This window comes from Ailuropoda melanoleuca, chromosome 5 (assembly GCF_002007445.2).
Source record: "Ailuropoda melanoleuca isolate Jingjing chromosome 5, ASM200744v2, whole genome shotgun sequence".
Taxonomy (NCBI): Eukaryota; Metazoa; Chordata; class Mammalia; order Carnivora; family Ursidae; genus Ailuropoda; species Ailuropoda melanoleuca.
Genome location: NC_048222.1, coordinates 63,778,499 through 63,790,687, shown reverse-complemented (window position 1 = coordinate 63,790,687; position 12,189 = coordinate 63,778,499). Strand labels below are relative to the sequence as shown.

General features: G+C 59.6%; 1 protein-coding gene across 1 annotated transcript; it reads left to right on the top strand.

The window, feature by feature from the left end:
* Positions 1-340: 340 nt before the first annotated feature.
* Positions 341-10,866, top strand: DLL4 (delta like canonical Notch ligand 4). Its single transcript, XM_011227925.3, has 11 exons — positions 341-1,280; positions 1,391-1,660; positions 2,160-2,217; positions 3,225-3,488; positions 3,900-3,960; positions 4,053-4,183; positions 5,675-5,844; positions 6,012-6,231; positions 7,253-7,955; positions 8,451-8,559; positions 9,098-10,866. Exons 1-11 carry the CDS (start codon positions 1,215-1,217, stop codon positions 9,101-9,103), a joined length of 2,058 nt encoding a protein of 685 aa, XP_011226227.1. The 5' UTR covers positions 341-1,214; the 3' UTR covers positions 9,104-10,866.
* Positions 10,867-12,189: the final 1,323 nt, after the last annotated feature.

Genomic DNA, 12,189 nt, shown 5'->3' with positions numbered 1-12,189 from the left:
GAACCCAGGTGAGGGGAGGCGCTGGAGGAGGGGCCAGACCCTCATTACCATACAGCTGAGGACGCGCCCCCCTTCTCATACCGCGGGGACCACGCCCCCCCTCCCCCGTCTCCGGGACCACGGGTCTAGGGGCTGGCACCAGTAGAGCTCAGGCTGGGGGCAGAAGGGAGAAGGCACGCGCTGGGCACGCCCCCCGCAACTAGGGAGGGCGACGCATACCAGGAGGAGGGAGGGAGCCCTCGAGAGCCCCCAAGTCTTAGACTCAAAGCCCTCGCCTTGCCCGGTGTGGCCACAGAGAGGTTAAAGCGTCCGCTGGTTTCTCTGTTGCACCGGGGACGCGAGGTGGGTGGGCGCTCACAGGTCGGGGACTGAGGTGGCGACAGCTTCCAAGGCTCGGGGAAGAAGGAGATTCGAGTTCTTCGACCCTGCTTTCGCTTTCCGAGCTTAAGTTCTTTTTACCTGCTGGAAGGCTGAAGGTAACTAGCTCCGGCGGCAGACGGACCGCCCACGGGGACTCCCCAGTGTCTCCGCCTCCATGACCATCCGGGAACCACTCGCTCACCTCCCGCCCCATTCCCCCAGGCCCTCCCCCTCCTCTCACAGCCCGGGTCTCAGACCGTAACCCCTCGGCCGCGGATAACTAGTCACCTTGGCACGCGCAGAGTTAGGGGCCCCAGGGGCTGAGAGAGGCACGGAGGGGCGGGGACCTGTGCATGACTGGCTGGCGGGGACGGGGGATGGCGGGGGCGGAGGCCCCCTCCAGGCCCTGCTGGGGCTGTAGCGCTAGAGGCCCGGAGGGGAGGGGAGAGTGACCATGGGCTCTGAGTGACAGGCGGAGAAGAGAGGAGCCAATATATATAAGGAAGGCTCCCGAGAGCGCAGGTTTCAGTAGCGGCGCAGAGCGCAAGCTGGGAACACGAGGCCAAGAGCCGCAGCTCCAGCCGTCTCAGCGCAGTGTACCGGGCACTAGCCCGCTTGCAGCCCCAGGATTAGCCCGAGGACACGTCCCCGGCCCGGCCACCGCCCAGCCGCCCTCACCTGGATTACCTACCGCCGCAGTTGGAACAGAGCTAACGAGAAGGCGAAGCGGGAGGAAAGCCCCAGAAGAGCCTGGCTTTTCAGGGACCCCTCCGGCGGATAGACGCGCGGGAAAGCTGCGTTCCGAACGAAGCCAGCTCCAGAGCGGGCGCGGGGAGAGAGCGACGCTCCAGGGGATGGCAGCCGCGTCCCGTAGCGCCTCTGGCTGGGCGCTACTGCTGCTGGTGGCACTTTGGCAGCAGGTAACGTCCCGCGCCCCCTCCACCCCCTCCCGCCGCGCCCGGAGCCTGAGCCCCAGGCGTCCGCCGAGCTGACCGCTCCCCTCCTTCCTCCCTCGGTCCCTGTGCAATAGCGCGCAGCCTGCTCCGGAGTCTTCCAACTGCAGCTGCACGAGTTTGCCAACGAGCGAGGCGTACTGGCCAGCGGGCGGCCGTGCGAACCCAGCTGCAGGACCTTCTTCCGCGTCTGCCTTAAACACTTCCAGGCGGTCGTGTCGCCCGGGCCCTGCACCTTCGGCAGCGTTTCTACGCCTGTGTTGGGCACCAACTCCTTCGCCATCGGGGACGATAGTAGCGGCGGGGTCCGCAACCCTCTTCAACTGCCTTTCAATTTCACCTGGCCGGTGAGCACGAAAGACGAGAAGGGGGCTCCCTGGGACCAAAGCCCTCCCCCCTAGATTTCCTCACTTCCAACCAAACCAAACCAAACCAAACCAATCCAAACCAAAACAAAACCAGGGCGCTCTCTTTTGATACTTTCCTCTACTGTCTCCTGGGACCTCAGCCTCAGGAAGGATCTCACCAGTTTCCCTCCTCCAGTTCTATGCCCTCTCTTCTCCCAACTCTTGGGATATGATTTTCATCACCTACTATCTCGGCGCGTTTCCCACCTTCGAGTGACTCACGCTAACATGCGCCCATCTCTTAACCCTCCTACTCGGGGTTCTCCTCTCACCTTTCCTGCTCGCGCGATGCCGCGCGCAGACCCGTTATGTTGACCCGGGAGCTGTAACTGTATCCTGCAATTAGATTAATTAAACCCGCTGCCGCAAGGCACCCCCACCTCTCCGCCCCTGCTCATCTCGCTCTCTGTCTTCCCCCGCCCCCTCCTTTGGCCTCCAGGGTACCTTCTCACTCATCATCGAAGCTTGGCAAGCGCCAGGAGACGACCTGCGCCCAGGTGAGTAACTCGCTCCGCCGCCACAGGGGGGCGACACGGCTTAGCGCCGAAAGAGTTAACGTGTAATAAGCGGGGGAAGTGCGGGGTGGGGGGTGGGGGTGCAGGACGCTAAGCTAGTCCTGGAGCTGCGCCCCGCTCTGGACGCTCGGATTCCGCTCGCTGCCTGGACTCTGAGCACAATTGCGTTTCCTGCGGGTTATTTTTGGCGTGGGAACGCGGGGAGCACGGCGGTGAGAAAGGCCGAAGCTGCCAGCGCCGCTGACGGGCCCCTTCCTGTATTTTACACCTTTCGCGAATTCCGCTCCTTTGGAAAGGGAATAATGGCTTTGGGATGTTGTTCTGACACAGAGGAAAAGGATATTTCAGCAGCACAACAATTCTCACTTTGAAAAGGAAAAAGAAAAGCATTACCCATCTCCGAGGGCAGAACCCGTGGATGGGCACCAGAGGACCCCTTGCTCCCAGGGTCCTCTCCGGCCTGGCTTTCCTTTCCTTTCCTTTCCTTTCCTTTCCTTTCCTTTCCTTTCCTTTCCTTTCCTTTCCTTTCCTTTCCTTTTCCTTTCCTTTTCCTTTCCTTTTCCATTCCTTTTCCTTTCCTTTCCTTTTCCTTTCTCTCCTTTTCTTTTCTCTCCTTTTCTTTCTCCTTCCCTCTCTCCCTCTCTCCTTCCCTTCTCTCTCTTTTTTTTCTTCCCCATGTGGACCTCTTTTCCTCTCTTCTGCTCTATCTGCCCCCAGAACACTGGGATATTTTAACCTCCTTCTGTTGTCCCCTTTTTAAATGATGTCGGGTCTTCTGCACATGCACGCCCGTGCGTGCGCGTGCGCGCACACACACACACGCGCGCGCACGCACACACACAGCAGCAGCTAAGCAGTGGGACACTTGGGTTCCTCTGGCCTGTGCTTGCTGGCAGCTGGGGGTCATCTGGACAGCTGGTTTGATCCAGCAGTTGCTGGCACTCTCGGGACTGGCTGCCCTTCCTTGACCTGGCCCTCTGCCCCTTCAGAGGCCTTGCCACCAGACGCGCTCATCAGCAAGATCGCCATCCAGGGCTCCCTAGCTGTGGGCAAGAACTGGTTACTGGATGAGCAGACCAGCCCCTCAACGAGGCTGCGCTACTCTTACCGGGTCATCTGCAGTGACAACTACTATGGGGACAGCTGCTCGCGCCTGTGCAAGAAGCGCAATGACCACTTCGGCCACTACGTGTGCCAGCCAGATGGCAGCCTGTCCTGCCTCCCCGGCTGGACTGGGGAGTACTGCGAAGAGCGTAAGCAGCCAAGCTCCTGCCTACCTGGCAGGGGTCCCCAGAGCAAACACAGTGGCCTCTTTACAGCCACAGCCTACCTCCCTCACAGAACAGGTCTGGGCTGCCCACTAGCCGGGCCTCAGGAACAGGTGGGGATGCTTAGGACAGGCGTGGACTCTGATCTGTCTCTTCTTAGTGCTCCTCCCCATCTTGCCAGAGCCCACAAGGACCCTGTAATCGCATTCCACCCAGCCTGGATTCTCCTTCCCTGTGCCACTGTTGCCCTTTATAACAGCCGTGGCTCCTCTGAGATGCCAGGAGTGGGAAGTGAGCCCAGTAGAGCTGGGGGCACCCCCAGGGCCAGGAGAGGGAGAGCGGGGCTTCAGAGTCCGTGGCATTCCAACCTCACCCAGCTCTGTTTTCTTTCCTCAGCTGTCTGTCTTTCTGGCTGTCATGAACAGAATGGCTACTGCAGCAAGCCAGCCGAGTGCATGTGAGTAGGGGACAGGAAGCAGGTGAGGAGGGAGCCGTCTGACCAAGCCCTCACGGCCTCACCTCACCCTCAGCCTCCCTTTTGTTCAACAGCTGCCGCCCAGGCTGGCAGGGCCGCCTCTGCAATGAATGCATCCCCCACAATGGCTGTCGCCATGGCACCTGCAGCATCCCCTGGCAATGCACCTGTGATGAGGGCTGGGGCGGCCTCTTCTGTGACCAAGGTGAGTCAGGGCAGAGAGAGGATGCAGAGGGGTTGGGAGAGATGGGTAGGGGGTGGGAACTAGAACAGTCCCCCTTCTTACTTGGTGACTGCCCGGTTGGCTTCCCCATTATCCTTCAAGGAGGTGGGGCTCGTAAGGATGCTTAGGATTGGCCTAGAATGAGATGGTGGGTCCTTCTTGCAGGTGCTGGGGAGGCAGGGGGGCTGGAGAAGCCAGGAGCATGACAGGTTGGCAGCCTGGAGGTCGCACTCAAATTCTAGCAAGGCCCAGGAGGAGGGATGCTGGGCTCAGTTCCTCTTTCTACCTTGTAGTTACCTATTAACCCCCTAAGTGTTTGCTTACCTGCCAGAGCTGTTTGAGCAGCTCTCCCCTAAACAGCTGTCTGGTGGGGTGTGCCCACCAGCTGCCCGGAGGCTGTGGCCAAGCTGGGCCTCTGGGTGGAGTGGCATCTAACCGACTTCTTGGTGTGGGGCAGAGACAGCCTCCCTTGTTCCTCCCCAGGGGCGCTTGCCAGGCAGCTGCCTGAGCCCACAATCTCCTTCTGGGTCTGGGAGCGCGGCTGGTCACTCCGGCTGTGGGGGGGCTGCCCAGCCCCAACCGTGGGGGAGGGAGCCTTTGCTCCCTCATCCTGCAGCCAGCTGCAGCATGTGCCTCCCATTTTCAGGGTCAAAGAGGGTGGCTGCTGCCGTGGAGACACCAGCACAAGCCTCGGGAGCCTGGGCAGGGGGCTTGCCAGGCTAGAAAGAACTTGCCTGGGCCCTGACTTGCTGGCAGCAAGGGGCTTGGAATTCAGCCCCTGTATTCTTTGTGTGTGTGTGTGTGTGTGTGTGTGTGTGTGTGTGTGTGTGTTGCTTTCTCCCTCCTCTCCCCTACCCCAAACACGCGTACACACCTGTTCCTGCCCGCTCTCTTTCCTGTCCCCACATTTGCTCCCAGGTGACACTGTCGTATACTCATCATAGGCAAACACAGCCCTTCCAGTCTCTCTGTTTGCTCTGTATTTGCTCCTTCCCTATTCTTCCCAAATAAGAAAACAAATACTTGTATTTCAAAATACTCTCGTAATGCATTTCCCTTTAAAAAATGCCTGGTCACTACTTGAGGGGGCTCTTGCCTCCTCTCTACCATTTCCACCTGTTAACATTTATCCCTCCTTCCAGGCTTATCTCAGCTGCCTCTCCTCCACAAAGCCCTTTCTGACTTCCTCCTCCACATGTGGACTTGCCATCCCTCCTCTTCCTTCCCTTCCTTCCACCCTGGTGGCCAGTGGTTGTGAGCTTACCTAGCAGGCAGCTGTCCAACTGTATTTTTTTTTTTAACTTTGGTTGGTTGCACAGGTCAGATGTGGGTCAAGGAAGAAGGGTAGTTAGGCCGGGACAACTTTGGGCTGAAGCCTCTGGGCCACACATGGACAGTGAACTTGCACTACCAGGAGCCTGGAGTGGGGACCATTGTACAGCCCTGCTCACTGGCTAGTCCCTGTCTCGGCAGATCTCAATTACTGCACCCATCACTCCCCATGCAAGAATGGGGCGACGTGCTCCAACAGCGGGCAACGGAGCTACACCTGCACCTGCCGCCCAGGCTACACTGGCGTGGACTGCGAGCTGGAGCTCAGCGAGTGTGACAGCAACCCCTGTCGCAACGGGGGCAGCTGTAAGGTGAGCCTCAGGCCGGCACAGCTCTGGCCAGATAGGGCCCCGGTGGCCTCACCCGGGCGGCCCGCGGAGGTACGGCCGTGGCATTGTGGGGGGGTGGGGTCTGGCCCCAGGCCACGCATCCTTGCCCCCCAGGGTCTGACTTGGGCCTCTTTCCGGTCTCTCTGCAGGACCAGGAGGATGGCTACCGCTGCCTGTGTCCCCCAGGCTACTACGGCCTGCACTGCGAACACAATATTTTGAGCTGCGCAGACTCCCCCTGCTTCAATGGGGGTTCCTGCCGGGAGCGCAGCCAGGGGGCCAGCTATGCCTGTGAGTGCCCCCCCAACTTCATGGGCTCCAACTGTGAGAAGAAAGTGGACAGGTGTACCAGCAACCCCTGTGCCAATGGTGAGTCTTGTTGCTTTGCTAACCCGGGGAGCCAGGCTTCGGACTCAGAGAGCCTTCTGGTGAGGGAGAGTCAGGAGAGGACAGAGGCTGGGCTGTCCCTCTGGGCAGGCTGAGATGGCCTCACCCTGCTCTGGGTGGTGAAGAGCTGGCATGGAAGAGATGCAGGTTGGCAGAGGGCATGGGCCTTAGGGGGAGGAACGGTGTGCACCCTGCCTCATGTCCTATTCCCATGTCAGAGCCCTATCCTGGCAGGGGTGGCCTCTGACCCTCCCCAGAATGTCTTGGGCTAGGGACAGGGGCCTATGGGGCCTCGTGTCCCTCCTGGAGGGAGGCTGGCACAGTCAGGGCCCGACTTCGAAAGGCCTCACCTTGCCCCGTGGCCACGTGGAGCCCGGCATGGCACAGGGCATCTAAAATGTTCAGCATTTTTTGGGGTGCAAAGCACGCTGGTTATTTTTGTCTCCTTGGCCTCTTGATGACCCTCTGTGAGGCAGGCAGACAGCACCATGCAGGAGAGAAGCTTCAGGAGCTGGAGAAGGGTGGGAACAGCTGAAACAGAGTCTGTTCTCTGGCTAATCGCCCCGTTAACTTTGTTAACTGATAATTACATTTATTTGAGCATTTACTATACACCAGGCATGGGCTCCTGCCTTCATGCGTCATCCGACCTGAGCCTCAGAGGTCTCCTGTGGACGGGACAGCATTATACTCTAATTTAACAAGGGAGGAAACTGAGGCTCAGAATATGGCAAAGCAAAGGTGCCGGGTCACCTTCAGCCTGAGACACACTGCGATCCAGAGCCAAGCTTACCTGGCCGAGTCCTCTGCGAGGCTCTGTGAGACGCTAGTCATTCTTGCACACGGGCTCACTGAGGTGTACGGGGCCAGAGGCACCCTCAAGCCCAGGTCTCCTGACTCCTGGTACAGCGCTCTTTGTGGTGGGATCTGCGGTGGGGAGCTCACCCTCTGCCCCGGGGGGTTCCCAGGCGATGGCTGACTTGTGACCCACGTGTACCCACAGGGGGCCAGTGCCTGAACCGTGGTCCTAACCGTGTGTGCCGCTGCCGTCCTGGCTTCACAGGCCCCCACTGTGAACTCCACATCAGCGACTGTGCCCGCAACCCTTGTGCCCACGGCGGCACTTGCCACGAGCTGGAGAACGGGCTCGTGTGCACCTGCCCCGCTGGCTTCTCTGGCCGGCGCTGCGAGGTGCGGATACCTTCCGACGTCTGTACCTCGGGACCCTGCTTCAATGGGGCCACCTGCTACCCTGGCCTCTCCGAGGACAGCTTCGTCTGCAACTGTCCCTATGGCTTTGTGGGCAGCCGCTGCGAATTCCCTGTGAGCATGCCACCCAGCTTCCCCTGGGTGGCTGTCTCTCTGGGTGTGGGCCTGGTGGTGGTGCTGGTGTTGCTGGGCATGGTGGCAGTGGCTGTGCGGCAGCTGCGGCTTCGGCGGCCTGACGATGGTAGCAGGGAGGCCATGAACAACTTGTCGGACTTCCAGAAGGACAACCTGATCCCTGCCGCCCAGCTCAAGAACACAAACCAGAAGAAGGAGCTGGAAGTGGACTGTGGCCTGGACAAGTCCAACTGTGGGAAACAGCAGAACCACACACTGGACTATAATCTGGCCCCAGGGCCTCTGGGGCGAGGGACCATGCTGGGGAAGTACTCCCACAGTGATAAGAGCTTAGGGGAGAAGGCGCCACTGCGGTTACACAGGTGAGCAGCCCTGGAGGCCCAGGCCCTGGCTGCAGAGCCCTGCGTGGTACTCCCTCGGCTCCCCCAGGACAGGTGCGAGGCTGGCACCAGGCCCTTGACTGCTTTTCAGCAGACAGGGGGTTTTGCTACTGACAGGAGGCTCCTCTGACAAGATTCCTGCCAGGGGTCCTTTGTCCTTCCTTCTCATTCATTCATTCACAAATGTCAAGGGACCACACTGTGTTTCTTAGGACTTCCATCTTTCCATGGGATGGCTTGCCTGGAGGAGCAATGCTGGCTTTTTCCAGGCCTGAGACCCTGGTCAGGTTGGGGGTCCTGTGGCTCTCTTGAGGGCCGGTTCCTAACTGCTCCCGAAGCTGGCCTTGGGATCCCCAGTCCCTGTGTCTTCTCTCAGAGCCAGTGCCCTTTGGCACTCCAGGGCCCGGGTTAGCACTCCACCTGTCCCCCAGCCCTCTCCCCGTCCCCGCTTCACCGGCCTGTCTTGTGTTCCCTCAGTGAAAAGCCGGAGTGTCGGATATCAGCGATATGCTCCCCCAGGGACTCCATGTACCAGTCTGTGTGTTTGATATCAGAAGAGAGGAACGAATGTGTCATTGCCACAGAGGTGAGTGCTGGGCTTGCCTTTCCCTCCAGCATGTCCCCTCCTGCCATTCTGGAATGGGAAAGTAGCCTGGTGACTTTCAACCCCAGGGGCCGCTCCCGAAGGGTGGGTCAGAGCCCCTCCTTGGCGGGCCAGGTTCAGTGGCTCTTGGGGCCCTGCTGGCCCCGTTGCCGCAGAGGGTGTGAAACAGGAGCCGTGGGGGTGAGCGGGGCCTAGCTCTTCCTGCTGTTAGCTCTGGGCTGGGTGGCCGTGGCACCTGGCCAGCTCCCCGGCACTGCTTCCCAGCTGCTGGGGGGGGGAGGTGAGAGTGGTTGCCTTGTGCCCCTCCTGCCCCTCCTCACTGCTCCCTCCACTGGCCCACTGCATGAACACAGACTCCCAGGCATGTGCTGCATCAGGGCCGAAGGATGGGGAGGGCTGCCCCACCTTCCCTTCACCCCGCCTGCCTGATGGGCTTCTCCCAGGGAGGCCCAGGGCAGCTATGGAGGGAGCGCTTGTCCTCCAGGGTAACTGACTTCCCTGCTTTCCACATGATCTCCAGGTATAAGGCAGGAGCCTTCCCAGGCCATCCCAGCTCTGCCCCAGCAGCTGGATCTTCCTTCTGCATTGTTTACATTGCATCCTGGATGGGACATTTTTAATATGCAACGTGCTGCTCTCAGGAGGAAGAGGGAATGGCATGACCTGGACAGACTGTGAACTTGCCAAGAGACGCAGTACCCTTCCACACCTTTGGGTGTCTGTCTGGCATCGGATTGGCAGCCGCGCCAGCCAGGGGAACAGAGAGGAGAGGTGCCCCTGGGACCCGCCCTGCCAGCAGTGGCCTTCAGAGGGCCCCCTTGGGGATCTGGCCTGTTTTCCAGAGGGAGAGGCAGTGGCCCCGTGGGGCCTGGAGCTGCTATGGCCTGCACTGGCATCTGTGTTTCCAAAAGTGCCTTTGGCCCAGGCCCCATGGCGACAGCTGGGTCCAAATCAGAGAGGAGAGCGGAGGCCAGTATGGGCAGGGCCATTCGTGGGCCAGGACACCACCGGGTGCTTTGGGCAGGAGTTGCCCTGCAGGTGAGGTGAGCGCCTGAAGCGGGAGGAGCACTTTCTGCCCTGTGCCCCCGACTACTGCCTGTGGGCCTTGCTCAGAACACCCTCCAGCTTCTCCCTGGCCTCGGCCCTCTGGGCAAGGCTGGTGGTAAGCCTTCCGTGGCTTCCCCAGCCTCGGCCTTGGGTGCCGCTGGGTTCCCGCGAGCAGACAGGTGAAGGGCCTGCCCCATCGGCCAGCCAGGGGATCCAGGCCTAATTGGGGAGCTCAGGGCAGTGTTGTTGGAAATTCCAGTGAGGGAGAAATGAGGTGCCGTTGCTACCTAGGCCCTTTCCTCCCTTGAACCATTCCTACAGCCCTGAGTCTGGGCTTTGCCCAAACCCACTACTGCCCCCAGACCACCCTTGAAGCCGATCTTCAGAAATCAATAATATGAGTTTTTATTTTGTTTTTTGTAGTTTATTTTGGAGTCTAGTATTTCAATAATTTAAGAATCAGAAGCACTGACCTTTCTACATTTTATAACATTATTTTGTATATAATGTGTATTTATAATATGGAACAGATGTGTACAGGAGTTTATTACTTCTTGGGTCCTGTCTTTGTGATGGCAAAGTGGGAATGTTCTCTCTATCCTCTCTGACTCCCCTTCTCATACTGCTGCCAGCTGCCCTGCTTGGACCGCCGGGAACTGTGCATGCACTTGGCTTTGGCCTGGTGTGCTCCAGACCCTTGTTCCCTTCCAGTCTTTGCAGCTCACCCATCTAGTCCCAGGCCTAGACCAGCCAGCTGTGCCTGCTGTCTTGAGGCTGCTGTGGCTTGCACCATCACTTGGGAGATATGCCCCCTGACCTGAATCTATCCCCCTTTCTCTCCTCAAGCCTAAAAAAATTTTGGGCTCCCTAGTCAGCCTTGGGGATACGGAATTTGGGGGAAGGGATGATCCTGCCTGTGTTCCTCTTTCCAAAAGGATTCGCTTCTTGGAGAATGGGGTCTGTGAACCAGAATAACATCTGGGTCCTTCCTCCTGCCACTGCAGGGTTTTAGACAGACCGGTACCTACCTACTCTTTTCTCAGTCCCAGCAGGGCACTGGTCTTGGGGGAAGGGGGGGTGCTCGCCTTAGGCCCGTCCTCCTTGGAGCTGGCCAGGAGAGCGGAGTCTGGGCACCTGGTGTGCCCAGAGCTGCAGGGATTAATTGAAGACTGCAGGGAGAGGAGGAGGACGAGGAGGTGGCCTTCCCTGGGTCCAGGTTTCTCAGGCTGGAGTTTCAGTCTCTACATGTCTACTTTCCTGTAAGGTGCAGGATGGTCCCTAGGGGGCCACAGTCCTCTCTCCACAGCCACAGACACACCCCATGGAGAGCAAATGATGAAAAAATTGAGCCCCTGACAAAGGCCAAGCAGATGCTCCCAGCCTGTCCACAGTAAAGCAAAATAGGCGCGCCAGCTGCTCCCCATGGAGTCCAAGTACATGCATGCTCCTCGCCCTCCCTTTTCCTCTTTCTCCCTGACACACAGGCCGTGCCCGCCCTTGACCTGGGAGCTTATGCCAGAGACATGGGAGCAAGAGACGCAGGCTCACCCACCCTCACCCACAGGCGCACGCTCCACGCCTTGCTCCCTGCTCCCCTCACTGCACACACAGGGTATCAAACAGGAAAGCATTCAGGGAACCGTTCCCACAGCCTGCGCCGGCAGCAGGGGGAAGAACAACACGACCTCACTCTTCCTGCCCAAAATGAAACAGGAAAGCAGCTCCCGGGCCCTGGGGGCTGGGGAAACTGGGCTGGGACACAAGGCAGATGACGAGGCTCCCATGTGGGGGACAGGTAGGACACCCGCGAGCCTGCACGTCCACACAACCGGGCTGTGCTGGGCTTCACCGGCCACCAGCGCCTCAGAGAAGAGCTTCGGAGGGGGCTGGCTAGCTAAACCCACTCGCCCACTCTGATGCCCTAGACGGGGAGCTGGGAGAGCCCACCACGCAGGCTCCCGGGGGAAGGAGGTTTGGGCTAGGCAGCTCCAAGCTGTGGCTCCCCCTCCAGCGACGGGCAGAAGCTAGGCCAAGCGCTGGGGTGTCAACGGGCCACAGCAAAAGCCCTCCTGTGCCTAACCCGGAGGCCACCCCTGAGGGCCCGGCTGCTTCTCATAGGTGAGGTACCCGAGACTTTCTGGAGAGAGCGTCCAGGTGTACAGGAGGGGTCCCAGGCTTGGCAGAAACAAGGCCAGACAAAGCACTGGGAAGGGCTCTCCATGGTTGAGCAAATGCCTGCTTAATTCGGAAGAGCATTTCCTAAGAGAATTCAGCGTTTAGTGGCTCCTAACAGCCTGCAGGCAGTGCCCAGCCTAAAGGCTCGTCTGACCCCATGGTGAACTCCAGCTCTGCGGACAGCTGCTTTTCCAGGGCCCACTGGCGGCTAACCACCTGGGTATCTCTGTGGGGCGGGAGGTGAGTCAGGAAGAGGCTGTGAAGGGAGGGATGCCTTTATCCCGCTTGTTCNTTCAGGGGGGGGGGGGGGGGGCGGCTCCTGCCTCAGCGCCACGGTCAGACTAGTTAGAGGAGGAAGCAAAAAGACAGGGGCTCCTAACCGGCACCCCC